General features: G+C 43.1%; 1 protein-coding gene across 1 annotated transcript; it reads left to right on the forward strand.

The window, feature by feature from the left end:
• Positions 1-805: 805 nt before the first annotated feature.
• TMPRSS3 (transmembrane serine protease 3) lies at positions 806-19,640 on the forward strand. The gene is made up of 13 exons (XM_009968056.3): positions 806-823; positions 2,293-2,437; positions 4,428-4,538; positions 5,436-5,552; positions 7,278-7,401; positions 8,446-8,571; positions 9,310-9,353; positions 10,097-10,262; positions 11,779-11,948; positions 13,658-13,753; positions 14,902-15,044; positions 16,533-16,685; positions 19,620-19,640. Exons 1-13 carry the CDS (start codon positions 806-808, stop codon positions 19,638-19,640), a joined length of 1,434 nt encoding a protein of 477 aa, XP_009966358.1.
• Positions 19,641-19,847: the final 207 nt, after the last annotated feature.

Consider the following 19,847-nt stretch of genomic DNA (forward strand, 5'->3'; position numbering starts at 1 on the left):
TCACTTACACTGCCATGGCTTTTTGCTTCACCTCCTTCTTCTCTCCACCGTCCCCTATGTCATCAATCTCTTTTCTTAGTAAAAAAACCCCAAGCCAAATTATTACTACTCTTCAGCATTTTATGAAGCTGAGAGTACATTTTCATGTTCTAAATCCCAGAGTACAAATGAGTTGATGCTTCAAAAACATGAGATACTGCTTGCCAAGTACTTTCAAAATACTGTGCAATATTTTATTATAAAAGTGACCCATAACTAAGGCATGGGTCGTGTTCAAACACACTCTTTAAGTGTGGTCTTTGCTGCAAGCACACAGCAAAGGCTGAACAAAGCGAAGGAAGAGCCAGGTGAGCCTATGGGCCTTGTGTGTTGAAGAGATGAAGCACCTGGGGCTTCTGCCTGTCTGACATCCACAGCCCTGGGCACCCTCCTCTTCTCAGCTGCACAAGTTCTGATAAAAGATGAGCAAAAGCGAGCCTGAGCAGTTTGTGGTGCTCCTTTGCTGAGGGGTTACAGTAAGGTTTTCAAATACTACAATATTACCTGATGCTCTTAGGCTAATTAAAAAGCATGATGAATTTTTATCTTCCCCTTTCCGTAGCCATGCCATCCAGGGCTACCCGATACCTATCACCAGGTTGAATTACACAGGCTGCTGCCATAATGCCGTACGTGAGAGATGACTGAACAGGCAGCCGTGGGCGGCTCAGTGAAAACCTTTCCAGAGCAGACTGGCTTATCAACCTCAGAATTTCCTTTTGGTTTCTTTTGATAATGAAGAAAGAAAACAGTTTTGCATTTAACTATGACTTCTCAGGAAGAGGTGAGTGAAGCTTTGGGAGCATGTGATATCCTCTAAATAAACGACACATCAGTGTTTATCTTTCGTGTAGTATACTTCACGATGCTGTTTTGTTTCCTGATGGACAACTTACGCACAAGTTAGAAGGGTTTTTTTAATGTTCGAAAATCATGCACAGCAAGCTGTCCTTTTCTGTGCATTAAAGCTAGCAGGTTCTATATAAAATTTAATTTATGTTCATTGAAATGTACAAGAAATGTTATCAAATGAAAGAGTAAGAAACCTTATTGCAGTTGTTTGCTGAAAGGCGAAAAGATATTCCAGGTGACTTAAAGATACAGTGTCACAGACAAAACACATATTCTTTGTCTAAAATGTGTCATTGTAAGCACATTCTGGGACTGACTCTGCAAACACGCTGCTTTTACAGCTTACCAGCAACACTGTCTTTAACAAACCTGGACCTATTTCACACCACTGTGAGTTTAAAAATCTGATTCCTTTTGGCAGTGACAGTGTGCAGAACCAGAGTCAGAAATTAGCTTTTCAAATCTATTTACCCTGAACTCTAGTGTAGCCCATTTTAATAATTTTTCACTGTGTAGAAAGTGATCAAAGGTTTTCTTGAGTGCAATTCAGTTGCCCCCTGAACGAGGATCCTGTCAGTTGCTGTGCAGGTGTCATATGCTTTTTAGTCTTTCTCTTCTTTCCTATTGCAATTAAAGAGCAGGTGATGAATTCACACTCCCAGTGTGAGTTATTAAAAGTAACTATGGTTTTTAGGCAAATTTGAACAAAAATTGACTTCAGTAGTTTGCTGGTAATTTAATTATAAGAGTTCCTCTCATGAACATTAAGTGCAGAACAATGTACTGCATTCAGATCTGGAGTCCTCAACACAGGAGAGACAGGGACCTGCTCAGGTGGACCCAGAGGAGGCCACAAAGATGATCGGGGGGCTGAAGCACCTCCTCTGTGAGGACAGGCTGAGAGAGTTGGGGATGTTCAGCCTGGAGAAGTGAAGGCTCCGGGGAGACCTTATAGCAGCATTTTATTAAGTAAAGGGTGTCTATAAGAAAGATGGGAACAAATTTTTTAGCAAGGCCTGTTGCAATAGGACAACAGGTAACGGTTTTAAACTAAAAAAGGGTGAATTAAACTAGATATATGGAAGAAATTTTTTACGAGGATGGTGAAGCACTGGAGCAGGTTGCCCAGAGAGGTGGGAGATGCCCCATCCCTGGAAACATTCAAGGCCAGGTTGGATGGGGCTCGGAGCAACCTGATCTAGTTGAAGATGTCCCTGCTCGCTGCAGGGGGTGGTTAGACTAGATGACCTTTAAAGGTCCCTTCCAAACCAAACTAAACTATGATTTTATGATCAAGTTTTACAAGGTGATTATCTTCTTTTTTGTTTGTTTGTTTGTTTTTGTGGGTTTTGTTTGTTTGTTTGTTTGTTTTTGTTTTTTCTTTTTCTCCTGTTGAGTCAGGTACAAGAGACAAATCCCACTACTGGAAGTCTTGAAATCATCTCTATTACAGAAGATGAACCACCAGTACCAGAAGTTCAGTTTTCCTTCAAAAGATTTTTCTTCATACCACAAGTAAAAGTGGACCCCAGTGCAGATGGATCTGGTAGGGATACTGCACAGCTTTTTGACCTCTGTAATCTAGATGGTTAATATGGTCTTTAACCTTGCAAAACTATGCTTGCCCACTCAGTCAGAGAAAGCAATTACTTAGAGGAAGAAGAAACACAACCTCACTCCCCCAGCTGTGAGGTTTACCAGCATATTAGCAGGTGATGACATCCTGTGTCGGCTTGCATACACAAGCATTTTTCACAGCCAGATTATTCACAACCTTCAGCCACATAGCAGATATTTGCCCACTCTTTTCAGACACATTTTCGAAAGGCTTATTTGAAATTTTACCAACCTGTAAATTGGTCCGTTCAAATATTGAATATATAATACAGCAGCCATGGAGGAATAGCATGTGTGTTTGCTACTTCCCATAGGTTTCATGGCAAAAATAATCGTTAACTTCAACAGAGGCAGGCTGAGCATCAAGGATGAAGATTGAGAAAATTAAATTTCTACTCCATTAGCTGCTACAGCTGTCTAAGATTTTTGGCATACCAACTCCATTTCCAAAACCAGTTACTCAGATGCTGCTGAGATAATCTGTGTAGGCTGGGATTTACTTGTGAGTCTATAAGTACTTGGAGACACTCCTCATCCTTGGCTGATTGTGAGTGTCTGCCATTCTCAAATTCAAAGCTTGAAAAATGAGGGGGCGAAGAGCTGCTTGAATTAAAATTGAAGACAAGGTTCTGCCAGTCTCTATGTGTACCCATGACTGAGCTGTGTATGTGATTTTCCCATAGTTTGCCCTTTGTATATCAGAATACATTTGAAACAAGTGAACTGTTCATTATTTTTTGTGGAATCTGTTGTCTTTCAGATTGACAGTATCACTAAGTTGAGGTCAGCTATGATGGTGGTTATTGAGCAGGACTGGTCCAGCTCATGAAATGTATTCAGAATTTACTACTGATATATATTTTAACTTCAGATGCATCTTTTTTCCTTGAAAATTCAAACCTCAGCCTTGAGCCATTGCTCAGTTCTCTCTTTGTCTTTATAGAAAAACTTTGAAGAGATAACCTTTCCCCACATTTTTCAAGACTAGTTTGGGGGTCCTGATTTTTGCAAATTTAGCTTTCTATAATTTTCAGTTATCTTTGCTTACAAGTCCAAAAGGACCAGTGTCTTTCCCCCTCCTTGTCTTGAACACTTATTTACTAGCTAGTCCCATCTTTTTCCAATATCCCTGCTCCTGTTTGAATCTTTAGGCTCCTCTTCCTTGTTTCCATGTCTCTGTTACTCCAGCTCTGGAAGAATGCATTGCTCATGGGACTTAGCTCCCCCGTGCATGAGGCGGAGCTGTGTGGCCTCCAGCCTCATCCCAGGATTTCCATTGTCCCAGACATGATGTTCAGAGTAGCGTCCAGCTGGGGCTACAGCTGGAGGGAGCACTGGGACCACAGGCTTGGTACCAGCAAGGGTCGGGAAGCATCACAGACAAGAACAGTTGTAAGGAGGACGTTCAAACTAGTTCAGTCTTTCCTACTTCCACTGGAAGAATTTACTAGTCTTGAGCTTTCTGAAGTCTTCAGAGAATATACCTGTACACTGCACAAAGTTTTGATTACACAAACAAAATGGATCTGAATTTAATTTTTATTCCAGGACTCACATTTTCAGGAGAGGTGGTCATATACTTCTAAAGCTTGCAGTGTGATGTAGCCCACAAAAACAAAAATTTAGAGCTCATATTCTCAATTGCATTGAGGACAGGACAGGTGCACTGTAAGGGTACAATTCAGACGCCTTGTGAGGTAAATGCTGAAGGCGTGTCTGAGAACATCAGCCAGCCCCAAAGCACTTGGAGCTTCTCAGACCCTGAGCCAGAGCTTCTGAACCCCTCTGGGTCAGCTCAGCTCCCAAAGTGTATGCAGGGGTTACTACTGCCATCTAGTTTAATGTTTGATAAATCTTTCTCATTGCAAACTCAAGCTGGTTTAACTTCACAGAAGCTGTTCTCTCTGTTTGGCTTCTAGGAGATATCGAACCACCTTCGATGTGCCATGTTCTTCTCTCCCTAAAATACTTTCCATATATTTGTGGTTTCTTCCTTGCAGTAATCCTAGCAGTTGCCATTGGCCTGGGTGGTGAGTACAATTAGTTATTCATTAAGTTCTCGCTTAACCATTCAAATGCTTAATTTTTCATGAGTCCTTTACTTAGAATGGAATTAAACTGCTACTGCAGCTTGTTTGCTAAAGTAAAAAATATTGTTGATGTGATGGCTTTAAATTTTATTTACATGTAGGGATAAAATAGATCTAGCACTCATGAGAGAGTTGGTGTAATATTTACAACACTGGGGAACCTGCAGCTCCAGGAAACCTTCCTCTAGAAAAACTGCACCAATTCCTCTTGGGTGGTGAGCTAAGAGTTCAGAAACTGGGGGAGGCTTCAGGTAGCATGCACCATAATTTTGTCCTGTAATTCACTTCTCTAAGTAAGTTCATTTTCAAAGAATTAAAGAACTTTCCCCTATTGCAAATGACTTCTACAGAGGAAAAGAAAATGCAGAATGGGTTTAGTTGTGACTGTGAAGTGTGACCTGCCCAGGTCCAGGTGCCAAATATGTTGATGTTAGAACAGTGCCTTCACACCTGCAACAGGGATAAGCTTGCAGGAGGTTGAGGCACCCGCTTGGGAAGAGTGCACTGGTTGTATTTTGCAAGGGTCTACTTGCTTTGCTGCTGAGGCGCTGGGGCACCCAGCAGAAACTTGCCCTGGATTGAAACATAAACTGGGTAGAGGGAGCTGGGAAAGAATCAGCACAGGCAGCAAGGCTGACTCATCCTACAAATCATTACTAATGGATGAGTTTAGCAGCACCATGTAGCAACCTCCAGGCTGTATTTCAAAAGTTCCTAGAGTACGGGAGTTGTCTTTTCCTTAGCAAAACAGAAATCTGGACAGACAATGGAAGTCAGAAGAGTTAAATTAATATCCAAGTGTGTTTCTATCACTCTGTTTTCTTTCATTCCTGTTAGTCCAATACAACTGCATTGGGAAGTTTCGCTGCCGATCATCCTTTAAGTGTATCCAGAAAACAGCCAGGTGCAATGGTGTCTTCAACTGTAAAGAAGGGGAGGATGAGTACGGATGTGGTAATTGAAATTTGATTATAAATCCCTCCTACCTCCTCCTGTAGCATCTGGCACATTATCAAGAAATGCATGTTGTAAAGAGTTTGAGTGAGACAAGAAAGATAGAGACTGATGGATTATCTAAATCACCACTTCAGAAGAACAATCTCGGAGGTATTGATTTACAGTTTATGAGAAACCAAACTGTTCTTAAGATAAATGCAAATGATTTCTGAATATTGCTACTGCCACATTGGGCATGTTTCTCCATTAGAAGTCTAGCTGCTTTTTGACTGCTAGCATTTCTTCTGCCTGCAAGGTATATCACAACTGCCTTATGGTGTGTATATACTGAATTCTTTATTCACTGGCACACAGTAGCACTGTGCTGGTTTTGAAGACTGCAGAAGCCCTTTATTATCTTAAGGGACATGAGAACAGGAGAGATCCAAGCATCAGAGGGCCATTTTAAATGGTCCCTCCATGTCCTGTGCTATGGAAGATGACTCTGGTGTTTACAGACACTGTAGGGAAAGGACTTTAATATTAGTAAACAGAATAACTGATTTTTAGATCAGTGCACTTGTAATTCTGGCTCTTGTATCTGTGTGTAAGGAGGCAGCACAGATTTCTGTCTGTGCAATATGAGGAATGACAAGAACCATGAGCTTCTGGCCCCAGCTAACCCCACACAATGCTTTCAGACTTTAGCATGTTTTCCCCAGGGAGGCTTCAGGCCTCTGTGGAGCCTGTGGGTAATACGTCTGCATTTCTTGTCTGCTTTTGCAATGCCGTAACGCTGGCTCATGGGCACCCGTGGGAGACCCCTGTCCAGCAGTGACCATGTGCATGGCCTCCCTTCTCCCTGGGAAGACCACGCAGACGTGCCCTTTCCCGGGTCCAGGTGCCTCCTGCTCATCAGGGGCCCCGGCAGTGGCTTGATGCGGGGTGCAGGGGTACGGAGGAATTGGAGACATGCAGGATGAAGGCACTGTGGGTGATGGCTCCGCACCTGGGCCTCCTGCAGTATTGCCCTGTCGGTCTCTTGGCCGGAGGCAGCACAGCTTGCAGCGGTCCCAGCTCCATGGGGTGGGTCAGCCCTGCGGCTGGGTGGTGCTGAGCAGAGCCAGGCTGGCGTGAGGAGGGAGTCCTTGCGAGCCAGGCTCCCAGCCTGCACATCTCTCCTCTCCCCAGCCTTTACATGCTCATCAGCCCAGACATGCCAGCCCCATTTCAGCAGAGGGAAACAGGTAAGAAATTCCACATCCAGGTGCAAGTGCATCCACCTCTCCGTGTTGTGCAGTGCAGGAGGTGACAACCACCTCTCGCCACTTCCACTTATCTTGATCGTAGATTTCCTTGGTGCCAAACATCTGCAGCTCCAGCTCCCTGTAGTCAGCAAGGCTTGCTTAGGCTGGCTGGAGGGCAAGGCAGCCTTCTCCATCTGCATTAGAGCTAGCATCCCCTACCCATTCCCATAAGCATTGACTTTTTTCTCCTGACTGTTCTAGCTCAGTGTAACTTGGCTCCCTTCCTCAAGGGGGGGGTGGGGTGGGGTGGGGTGGGGCAGAGACAAACAGAAAAGTTCTGTCAGAGGATCCAAGTGATAAAAAAGACAAGTAATTTAAACTCAGTGAGCCAAGAAATATGGATGCCACAGTGGTGCACTGACACTGCTGTGTACTTTTTATGTATCCAGTGGTTCTTCTTCACAACTCATTCGGGCTTTTCTTCTGAATCTCAAAGTCAGGTTGAGTGGCAAGAAAGCAGTGCTGCAAGTGTTCACTTCTGGATCCTGGAGGACGGTCTGCTCTGATGACTGGAAAGCAGAGTATGGAAATACTACCTGCAAACACCTGGGTTTCTCAAGGTATGAACACAAAATGGAAGAAACTTTATTTGTCATTTTGAACAATCTCTGAGGCTTTCAATATTTCTAATGAAATCTTGTATTGTTCTGTGCTTTAAAAGAGAAAAGGACTTAACTATCCACCTGTGTGAATGATATGGTTGAGGAAATTTGGGATGATGTGGGAAATAGTTCTGAATACTCGTGCACTGCAAATGCCATTTATTACTGCTATAAATCCTGGATGATGGCAAAATACAATGGTTTGGTTAAATCTTCCCTATGGGGTGCAGGTGTTTGAATCCTACTTGTCTCTCTAGTAGTTTATGGCCTGTCAGAGAGGCACTAAGAAATATAGGAGCTTTTTCCATTTCTTTCACTTCTTCTCTAGGAAAACTGTATATGCAATTTATATCATGACATCTGTTAGGAATTAAGGTCCACCTCACAATCAGATTAGAACCTGGCAAGGCGGTTCTTACTGGATTGATCTGATTCCTGAAAAACACGGTTTCTTTCACAAACACAATTGAGAAAGAGTTTGAAGTTGTGACTTGCAATGATGCTCTGTTATTTCTTACAGTGGTGTCATTCTGATTTCTGCACATTATCATTAGCAGTATAAAGCTTCTTTGAAGAAATTCTTGTTGCCTTTATGATAAAATATATTTCAATTGTTCAACAAAAAAAGACAAAAAAAAATACAAAGTTTTCATCCTCCCTGCTGCAAAACATAACTAGAAAAAGGAGACAATGAACTTATTAGTGTTTCAGGAAATGTGCCAACCAGTTACAATAAAAACTTTACTGCAGTATTAGAATTAAAATTTATTTTCTCTGCTACTTAAATGCCTCTCAGCATATGTGACTTCCACACATGATTATGGCAAAAATATGTTCACATTATAAGAAGTGTTTCTTGGGGAGGGTAGGATTACTTTATCAAGTGTCAGAATCTGATTATTGTGGTTTCTACACTGGGTTTTCATTAGCAGAACCACTGAATTATTTAAACAGATTACTGAAATGCTGTCTGAGGAAGCTGTGTTTATGGTTTATTTGCAGTTATGTGAGTTCAGGTTATCTGCCTGTGGCTGCAGTTGAAAAACAGTTCCAAAGACATTTCGTATCCCTCAGTCACTGGTTATCATCTGATCAAGTGACATCCCTGCACAATGCAACAAACCTCAGGTATGCCTCAGCTTGTTCATCCTGACAGAAAGACAGCAATCAATAGAAGGAGAATTGCTAATAGTTTGAGGTTGTTGCCTGTTTTTTCAGCCATGTAGTAATTCATAAGTGGTTGGTGTTATGCATCAGAGACCAAGGTTCAGTATCAGTCTTGCTGGAATACAAATTAAGGCCCTGATCCAAGGCCCATTAAAATCAACAAAGGTTTGAAAATGAGCTATTTGAAAAGCCTATCTGTCCCATGATCCTTTTTTTTTTTTTTTTTTTGCAAATGGATAGACACCAGGCACTTATCTTTTTCAATTGTGAAGCAGTTTGTTTCAGTTTACAGATCCCTAGATATTTCCCAGTGGGCTTATGAACCCTTTACGGTCCATTTCTTCCTCCTGACAATTGCTTGTTTTTCTTAGTTACCTTTCACTGAGATGAAAGCTATGGATCCAAGGAGACTACAGACCACATGCTGAAAATTGCTGAGGAGCCTCCCCTTGTGGAAGAGTGAACCACTCTTCAGCAGGGCAGCATATGGTCTGTAGGCTCCAGATGGTGTCTAAACTCTTAAGTATTTCAGCTAACTGCCCTAAGTAGACTGGATGAGTACATGACTTTGTACCTCTTTCAATATATGAGTTACTTATATTTATGTGCACATAGCTGTACAGGAATATGACACAATATTGAAAAAAAAACCCAGTATTTTTGAATTGGAACTAATAGTGCACTGTCTTTTCATCTTAGAGAGGAATGCACTTCTGGCAATGTGATCATCTTAAAATGTTTGGGTAAGAATAAGAAAAAGTTAAAATAAAATCAGAAACTGTCCTTCTTCATTCACTGCATGGCAAGACTTGGGAGGCATTGTGCACTCAGGGCATACTATACCATCAGTTTATCACATCAAAGAAAAAATATATTTCTCATATAAAAATTAAAAGAATTTCAGAAAGGGTGAATAGGCCGGAAGGGCAGATTGGGAGCATCAGGTAGCAGGAGCATTTTGGTGAGAACCACAGTAGGAAGCAGACATTTAAGGATTGTGAGCTGAGTCCATGGACTGATACTGTAATTCCAACTCTTTGCCACCTCGGTGGGGAAAGAGAAATTCTGTCTTAACATTTGAACTTTCATCCCACACCTTACCTTGTCAGCTAGTTTTCAGATGAAAAGTCAAAAAACAACAACAAAATAATCACCGGGGGAGAAGAGATGCTTCAACCCACCTGTGTGTGTCCCTGGGACCCTGTGCATTTAAGAAGGGCAGAAAAGTGGGTTTTACAGCCCAGCTGAGCACTATGTCTGCAGGGGAGAAGATGCGAGCCTCACAGCCCCCATGCCGGCTGCCAGGCACGATGCTGCAGGGGTGGGAGGGAGGAGGAGAAACCTCTGGGGGCAGCCACAGCCTGAGGTGTGGGCCATGGGGATGGCGATAGTCCTGCTGTAGAGACCTCCCAGCCTCATCAAGGCTGGAAGCAGAGGGACTGAAGGTGACCAAAAACATGCCCGCTCTTCGTTTGCTTTCTGGCAGCGTGCGGGACGCGGGCCAGCTATGGGCCACGGATCGTGGGGGGCAACGCGGCCTCTCCCCGGCAGTGGCCCTGGCAGGTCAGCCTGCAGTTCCACGGGCACCACCTCTGCGGAGGGTCTGTCATCACCCCGCGCTGGATCATCACGGCCGCCCACTGCGTCTACGAGTAAGTCCCTCAATCGTCTTGCTCGGGGCGTCCCTCTGATCCCACTTGCAGCGGGTCTGTGTGTGGGGCCACTGCAGAGGAGGGCTAATGCACCGTGCTTTCTCTTAAAAACAAACTGCAGGAGAGATTGGGTTATCCTTTATTTCGCTGGCTTGCTCCATAACATTTAAACCATCTCTCTCTCTTCTTGCATGAGTGCAAGTCTTTACTGAAAACAAGTCTCTCCAAGAGGTGGTCCAAATCAGGGCCCCCAGTTTTCAGATATTCTGGGCACTCCCAGCTTCCTGGGAAATGGGTTTAAAACAACATTTAAGTGCTAGATTTTAGTCATCCCTATCTGCATGTGAGTTAACAGCTCAGGAGGAGTTTGTACTTGGTTGCTCTGATACTCTGGAGCTCCAAAATAAATTACACAATCCTTTTCAAGTTGACAGGATCAATCAGTGGTAGCTAATGAGTTGTACTGTTCTTAGTGCCCTTTACCACATACTAGCTGCTCCTTTTTATGCTATTGAAGTAGTCTTTGAGTTGTAAATCGATGCTAAACGTTTATTTAAACTCCTCTTCTCTGTGTAAATATAACCCTCTCTCTCTTATTTATAATGAATTGTCTGGTCTTGCAGCCTTGTTTGCTGCTAATAGTGCAGGACAACTCTTACAAACTCCAGGCCACTTTCACCAAAGATGTTTACACAGCTAAAATGGGATTTGTCTGACCACTTTCAGGCACCCACAACAGGAATGCCTGCTTCTGAACAAGTCCTGTAGGATGCTTTTATACCCAGTAGAGACAAGAGATGGGACAGACAAATCCCACTCCTATATTCTATTTAGAGCCCTGCATTTCCATAAAAATAGTTACTTAGGAATTAAGCATTTTAGGGTTTTTGTCCTTAGCTCTGTCCCCCCACAACCCAGTTGGTTGTGGTGTGTTCCAGTTATCTGTGGTGTGTTCAAAGGCTGCCGGGATGGGAGTTGGCATCACAACCCACATTCTTGGAGCCTTTCCCCAGCACTGCTGCTAACCCACTGCTAGCCTGGTAGGGAGAAGACAAGAGAAGAGGAGTAGCTCATGTGCTGGAGTCTGAAAGATGTGGCTGCTCATGAACTGGGGGCAGAAGCACCTTCCAGAGGGAAAGCCTCTCCCTTGAAAATGCCTTGCCACAAGTGCTGCTGAGCTAGCCAGGTGGCTGAGCACATGTGTGCCAGGCAGCAGCATCGACTGCTCTGGAGTCACATAGGAGGACAGACAGGTAGGCCAGTGCAAAAGCCATATATTTGTAGGAAGCTGCACAGATCATGTACCAGTGACCCACTATGTTACCAATATTAGTCACCCTTTCTATATTTTTTGAAATTAGATGCAAAACATAGCTGATATTAATAAATATCTAAGCAAGAACAGCAGACTCTTGCTATTTGCCTGTGGAGTTTTATGTGGTTCATAAGCTTGGGAGACAATTAGAAAACCTGAGTTTTCTTGAAGGTTTTTCACTCTCTCCTATCTCTGTTTCAGCCTGTACTTGCCAAGCTCATGGAGTGTGCAGGTTGGTTTTGTGACTCAGCAAGACACCCAGGTTCACCCATATTCAGTGGAAAAAATTATATATCATCGAAATTATAAACCCAAGACAATGGGAAATGATATAGCACTGATGAAACTGGCAGCACCGCTCGCTCTCAATGGTAACTCTTTCTGTTAGCTTTCGCTTGACTTTCTCGCCTTTCTAGCTAAAAGCCAGAAGGGTCTTTCCTAGTACAGACAGGGAAATTTCTGTAGGCACCCTATGCCTGACACAGGACAATTGAGTGGATCCTCACTGCCTCTAAATGCAATGAGAGACATGCAGCTTAGATGTAGCCAGCTTGCTGCTGTGATGGCAAGGAGGCGATCCCTGTTCAGACTGCACCGACAGAAACCCCCTGGCCTTGGCATCAGGAACTCCTCTGTACTCTGCATCCAGGAACAGAGAGCAACAACGTGGTCACAGGCCTCTGCATTTTGTTCCCAGTCCATTCTGGTATTGGCTTATTGAAGGCATTTAATAATAGGCAAACATTAACTTTATTAGTTCTAAATATTTTTCCTATCTAAAATAAATGCCCCACCTCGTTTTACTTGGAGATCACAGAGATTTTTATCATGTCTTTTCTGTGAGTACAGGGAGATCCAGCAGAGTCCAAAGCTCAAAATCAAGCTTAAATTTCAAAGAGAAGAAAAGGCAATTCAAATATAACGATGCTTTTAAATTAAAATTACTTCTATTTTCTCAGCAGGATGCTACCTACAACTGATACAGTTAGTGAATTGAAATAATATATAATGGTATTGTATGAATTTAAATGATCACCTGCCAGTACCTCCTAATCACCATGAGCTCTCTGCAAAGGGGAGCTGGCTCTCTCTGACACATCTAGATTGTCAGTTCCTAAATCAGTTCTCTTGAAATACTTTAAACTTCCACTCTGAATGAAAATTAAGCTTGATTTTGTTCTATTTTATATCTGTTAGTGCTGTTTTCTTTTCCTTGAGATTAAGTTTGGGAGGCTGTCAAGAACAGTAATGGCTCTGCGCCTGCGCGAGGTACGTGCTATGCCCTGGGGGGCTGGGGGCAGTTCGGGGGGTCTTGGAGGCTCCGCACTGGGGGCTTGATGGTTTGAGCTGCGATCATTGCACTGTGGAGAACTGAACCACTAAGGAATTGCCCAGTAATACCTTATATCTTCACTCCCTCTGCTCAGTGCCAGCTCATCTTGACACGTCTCAGTTTGTCCCCTCAAGCGTCACACGCTGATCATCTCGCGCGGCATTCTGTGCCCCAGAGCGCAGAGGCACTGAAACGCTGCGAGCTGATGGGTGGGAAGAAAAGAGCACCTCAGACGTTTTGTTGCCCTTACGGAAGAGTGCAGAGATGTGCATGCACGGCTCTTTGTACGTGCCTCGGCCCGAAGCCTCTTAGGAGGTGCCGTGCCGTCGTGCCGTGGCCAGCCAAGGCCACTTCTCTGCCCAAGCAGCATGCTGTGGGCTCTCTGATCTGCCCATCACCTGCGTTACGTAGTGCATTTCTTGTTTGCTCATTCTTCAGTTTATTGACATGCCACCACGTCCTTATGTTGCTTCATACTTGAAATTAATTAGGCCTGGTGTAGGTATTGTTTCAAACCTATGATATTTGCCATAAGACAAAAGACCTGCAGAGCTGCCGGTCTATTTATGTGGGGAGTGGGTGGTGTTCATAACAAGTTCACTGAAAGCCATATCCTCAAGTTTTACTGAGGCATGCAATTTTTTGCTGAATCTTAAAAGCAATTCTCTCTTCTCTCTTTTTTTTCTTGTTTTTTGTTTTTTTTTTTTTTTTTTTGTTTTGTTTTGTTTTTTTTTTTTTTTTTAATAGGTCACATAGAGCCGATTTGTCTGCCTAATTTTGGTGAACAGTTCCCAGAAGGGAAAATGTGTTGGGTATCAGGATGGGGAGCAACTGTGGAAGGAGGTATTTTAAATGGGCTGCTATGGATTACACTACATGAAATCATCTCACATACAGTAAATACGGGATTTGGTTGACACATTGTTCAACATTAAATTTTCTGTAATATCTGGGGGAAGGGGGGGCAGAAGATGTATTTCTAAATTTTATGCTCACCCTGAAACGCAGAAGTTCGGTACAAACATTTATGACCAGGAATGGATGGGTACATGCTGTGAAAAGGTTGAAAATGACTTGTAGACAGTTACACTGTCCACAGTGTTGTACTCTGCCTCAGTCAAACAGACTGTGTCCTTTAAAACTTCAAGCACAAAAAGCACAGCATGAATGGAAGAATTGACCATCCATTTTTTCAGAGAAAGAATGTCTGCATTTTCAGGCAAGTGGGTTGATGTAGAAATTGGATCTGTGAATAATGTCACAAAGAAAAGGGATTTTTTTTTTTTTTGCCATGACTCACAGGTCATGTTAATAAATAATATATACTGAATCACTTCCATGTGAAAATACTTGAATTGTCAGGTCATTGTTTTTTATCTTTCTTAATGTGTCTCATTTAACATGTTCCCATTGTTCAGAGAACAAGAACAGTATGTTACCTGACCTACAGATAATAGTGAAAGGTAGGAAAGAAATTAAAGCAATGTTTACCACATAAAAATCATCTATAAATTGACAATAGACAGTGTGCAAATACTCCCATTTGTAGAGGTGATCCATTCAGACTTTGAATAAACAAAATAAATATTTATAAAATAAATCGAATGTTTGCAGGTGATTTGTTGACTAACAGAACAGGTGATAAATTAAAAATAAATTTTGACATTAGTATTGAAAAGTGTCCACCTAGTTTTTAAGTTCATTACTGTCAATAATTGTCTAGCTTGAAGTAGAAATATATAAAGTATGGCTTTCTATTATATACTGTGATAATCCACAGCTCTATAGAATCGCTAGTTTCTGGATTCTATAAGTGGTGAGACACTTAGTTGCCTTACTTGTATGTTGTCATTTTAAGCGTATTTCTTGCATCCTTGCTTGCCAATTTTTCATGTACTGAAATGTTTTCTGTTAATAATTAGAGATTAGTTTCAAGGATAGAGAGTTTTTTCTTTTGTTTTTCTTTTTTTTTTTTTTTTTTTTTTTAACAGGTGATACATCTGACACCATGAATTATGCAGGTGTTCCTCTGATTTCTAATGCAATTTGCAATCACAGGGATGTCTACGGTGGGATCATAACTTCTTCAATGCTTTGTGCCGGTTTCCTAAAGGGAGGGGTAGACACCTGCCAGGTATGGAAGTTTCCAAACTGCAACTGTGCTCATTAACAGCAGCAATGGAAAAACATGAGTGATAAGTTATCAGAAGGCACTCCCAGGCTTTTCTTGGGCAAACATTTGGTTTTGTGCCATTTACTCTGTTTACCACGAATATCAATCCCTGATTACGCATGCATTCATAAGCTACAATTCCCTTCTTACATTTCTTCTATGGACTATATCTGATACTTCTGAAGCCAAATTTACTTAAGACATTTTTAAATTTCTTGCATGTGGTACAGCATGGTGCCATCCTCTCTCTGCTTTGGCAGTGGCCTCTGCACTGCACTGTGAGCAGCTTTGGAGACCAGTAAGGTGTACAAACCCTGTGGTGAAAAGCAGCCAAAGGGTATATCTGTAGAGAAGCAGAGATGTGATTTTGGAAAGAGTAGAAAGAGGCAGGGGAAGGAAGAAAGGGAGAGGTGTTTGAGTAACTCGGACGAGTGGTAATGACTCTGGGGGAGAAGGGTTCATAGCAGCAGTGGATCAGAGGATCCTTTACAACACAGAGTGGTGATGATTCATAATCACTGTCAGATTCATGACGGTGCCCACCTTGTGCCAGGTCTCATCCCCATACACACTAACATGGACTCACCTAGATAGTCATGGGTGAAGGGCAAGGGCTGGGGAGGAACTTCATGTTTCCAGATTTGATCGGTCCTGGTTACGCATGGGACAAGACAAAGCAAAGTCATTAGGTGCATATATCTCCATTTAAGTGGTTGTTTGCACACCCCTGCAGCAAGGTACCTGTCACCAGCACAACACCGTGCTTGGGAGAGCTGTTCAAAGGCAGCACACTCAGCGCATGGCTTCAAGCAACAAAATGAACCCTATGTGCCAAAGGGAGAGGCTTGTTGCAAATTCCCTTTTTGTCTGTTGTGCTGGCTCTGATGCTCATAAGGCAGGAAAATGTCCCATAAAAATAAATTGAGAGTTTTCATTGCTTAGTTGTGAGTCCATTGAGTTGAATCTGCCTAGAAAAATGTCTGGGTAGTACCAGAAAATCAGTGTGTGAAACTGCATGCAGGAGCAGGCTGGGAAGGAAGTAGGGTACAGGCTTATTGCAACTCTGGGCTCAGGTCAGCTCAATGGTTATGAGCGTTTTGAGAGAAGCAGCTGCGAGACACTAAGACCATGGCATGGAGACTGCAGATGAGTGGTGCACTGCCTGCAGGACAGGCATGCTCCCCAGCACCTAGATGTTGTTTAACAGCAGGCTTCAATGTTCCTTTTGTTGTAGTGTACTGCTAACTGAGAAAAGAAAAATATGATCTAATACCCATCTCTAAGAAATCTCTAAATTCTGCTGTAACATATGCTTTTCCCAGGACCCAGAACAGAGCAGAAACAGGAGACTTTGAATTACTGCACTATGTCTCTCCCACTACCCCCCCAAATAGACGTTCCCCTCCTTTTCTGGAGCACTGACATTTGTTTTAATTCTTTGTCCTCCAGGGAGATAGTGGGGGCCCTTTAGCATGCGAAGATATGAGTATCTGGAAGTTGGTGGGGACCACCAGCTTTGGAGTGGGCTGTGCAGAAAAGAACAAGCCGGGCGTCTACAGCAGAACGACCTCCTTCCTGGGCTGGATACATGAACAGATGGAGGTCTGGTTTTGCCTTGTCTCTCCATCTCCGGTTGTTGCTTTGTTCTGCCTGTGCCACACAGGGTTTGGCTCATATTTGTCACATCTGAGTTGTGTCATACAGAAACGTGTGATCTGAGGACACATTTGGGGATTGGGGCAGGTCCTTGGGCAGAGCAGGGTAAGAGGGTCTTAGTGAGATGTGGGAAGCACCAGAGCAGGGGTAGAGAAGGGAGATGAACATGAGAGTTACTGGGGAGGGGACCTGAAGGTGCAGGGTAGGGAGCAGGGAGGTGTGAAAGGGATGAGTAAGGAGATGGGGGGAAAGGGAAGAGATGATAGGGGACTCTACCTGAAGCTGTGAGGCTGCTAGAAAAAAGTGTGAGGACTGGAAGCTGAATGGGCCAAAGAAATTGGGGAGGGAGGGAGACGGTGTTGGCTGAAAGGAGAGGAGACCAGAGACAAAGAAGTGGGCGGATGCTGTAGCCACCTTCACCTGACCTGAGGGTGACACTCTGCTGTCAGCACCCCTCTGGTGCTGCCAGAGTGGTGCTGCGTTCAGCCAGCTGAGCAGAGAGAGTCATCATGCTCCAGAAGGACTCCCAGACAGGGATCTGTTGCCTAAGCAGAGGTGTGTAGGGCCATTATAGAGACCCCCAGGCTATCCTCCTTGGCTCACAGGTATCCCTGCAGAAGGGCAAGGATCTGCAGCTAGCCCTGGGTTGTATCCACTGTCCCCATGGGGATGTCTCAGACACCCTGCGAAGGCTCAGGTAGATATGACAGAGGATCTGTGGGAGATCCCAGGCCCTTCCAGACCAACTGCTGGAGGTCAGGCAAAGTGCACTAAGACACCTCAGGTGGCACTAGGTAGTGCATGTGCCAAGCAAGTGAACCGTCCCCCATGCCCTGGTAGGAGCCTAGACACATAGCTCACAGGTAGACACCTACACACAGGCTCTTATTTGTCATTTTCTTCGCTTCTTGGCAAAGCCACCCTAAGCACCAAAGTGTACATCCCATCCTGCTCTAGCCTGGTCCTCACAGACAGAGGTGCCACTGCTGCTATTCCAGTACCCAGTTTTCTGGAATGAACGAATGAATGAATAAATAGCAGTGATGCTATGCCAGCACCAGCAATGCAGCCCCCAGCCCCAACAGCTGCCTGTGCCACCATGACAGCACATGGTGAAACCACTCCTGCCCCCAACTCATTTGTGAAATATAGGAGACTGACTCCTCAAACTGAAGTGTCAATATCAAGGATTCGTAGGCAAGGAAATGCCTAAAATAAGGTTATTTGTGTAATTTCAGTTCAGCCATCCCATCTGTATACTGTATGCCACATACTGTTTTCACAACCTATATTACACATGAAGATTTACGTTACCACATGCCTATCTGCTACTCAACAAAGCTAAAGAAGGCAAGGTAACGTTTCTAAATCTTTAAGACCTCTAATATTACTTTTTTTTTTTTTCCTTCCCCCCAGATATATACATCGTTATATTTCATTTGCAGATACAGAAGCCCAGGTGTTTCAGATAAAGAGTTCATAGCCAATGAAAGCACAGATCTCCATTATAAAGAAGTGATCAAGGAGAAAAAAATATAGCTAAATCTTTGTTTAGCTAAATGTGAACATGTGAAATTTTTTCACAGGGATATCCTTCAGATGTAAACATTAATTCATCAATTTATCCTCTTAGGATTTTCAACTGCAGAATAGAAACATGGACACTTTTTAATGGATTCTGAAACAAACTGGAAGAAAGTAGAACTAGTGTGCCTTTGAAAATGGGACCAAGTGAATGGCTTGCACCTGGCAGATCTGTACTGTGGCATAACTGTCCTGATCTGCTCTTACCTGCTATCGCTCATTGTGGACTGGGCTTCATTTGGTCTCTCTAGAAGTTTGTATGCTTTCTTCAAACTAAATTAACTCTCATAGCTAAAGCTTAGCAGAGGAATTAGGAAAGAGATCCATTTTGATCTAAGAGATGCAAAATTGCAAGATAAGGAATTTGTCTGTCAACATGCCCTTAAAAGCTTTCTTTCTGGAAATTAGATTTATAACAGCTCACCAGTCAGGGACAATCATCTAATGCAAGGCATGATCAAAGAGGAGGCATTTGTGTTTCTGATCTTCCATTTCCAGTTTTGAAACCTGAATAAAACATTTCTGTCTCTCAGATTTTCAGGAGGATACAAACATTTTGCTAAAGGCTCTCTCCGTTACTGAAAAAAAAAGATTTTTACTGCTTTTCACTAAGTGGTGAAAATTAGTTGATGTCATTTAGCAAGATGTTTCTCCAACATTGTGAACAGAATTTCTGATGCCTCCATTTTGAACAGCTGTCCCACTAGGGAGGAAACAAAAAGTTTATAGCACTCAGGGGAATAACAGTGACCTACATACATTACTGTCTGAGAAATATTATGCTTCAACTATTAAATCTGAATAGACATGAAAGATTCCCACCCCAGCAAAAAAAGAAAAAAAAAAAAAAAAGAAATCAGTAATGGAACAACTAAGAGGAAACAAAACAAACCCCTTCAAAGCCTACTTTGATCCCTGTATGCATGTGTCCCATGCATACAGTATCTACCACTATTACTAATATATTCCTCCATCCCCCATAACCATGTTTCTTTATGAGCTTTATGGTCCTGTCTCAGCTCATGCAAGTCTGAGAACCAGTGAACTAAGGTGGTGAGAGAGGCTGATGGCATTTGCTGAGGTTCACAGTGCACGCAATGGGAGTTGAACCACAGCTCTTTTGTTGAGGTGGTGTCTTTTTCAGAAGAACTTCAGCTGGCAGGACTGGCTCCAGCAGCCCTGCAGTTCCTTTGGTGACCCTAGTACAGTGGGGAAAAAAAAAGTAGTTCCTTTTCAGAGTTCAGTAGGCAACAACATGATCATTTGAATAGATGCATAACCGGTTTTGCTTCCCAGAGAGAAGAACTGCAGAGCTGAGAAGAGTGGTGGTGCACTGGGCTTCTGAAAACCCACATCACACTCCAACCCTACAGAAGGACCCACCACATTCTTCTGGACACCTGCTCTGAGCTTTGTACCTTCACAGACTACTTTTTACCATTTCTTTTGGGTACTGGTAACTGTACTTAATGAAAACTGTTGTACATTCAGCCTCTTTTGGATGGAAGAGGCAGTTGGATGTGG

The sequence above is a fragment of the Tyto alba genome, unplaced genomic scaffold (assembly GCF_018691265.1).
Source record: "Tyto alba isolate M040663 unplaced genomic scaffold, T.alba_DEE_v4.0 Super-Scaffold_14, whole genome shotgun sequence".
In the NCBI taxonomy this organism is placed as follows: Eukaryota; Metazoa; Chordata; class Aves; order Strigiformes; family Tytonidae; genus Tyto; species Tyto alba.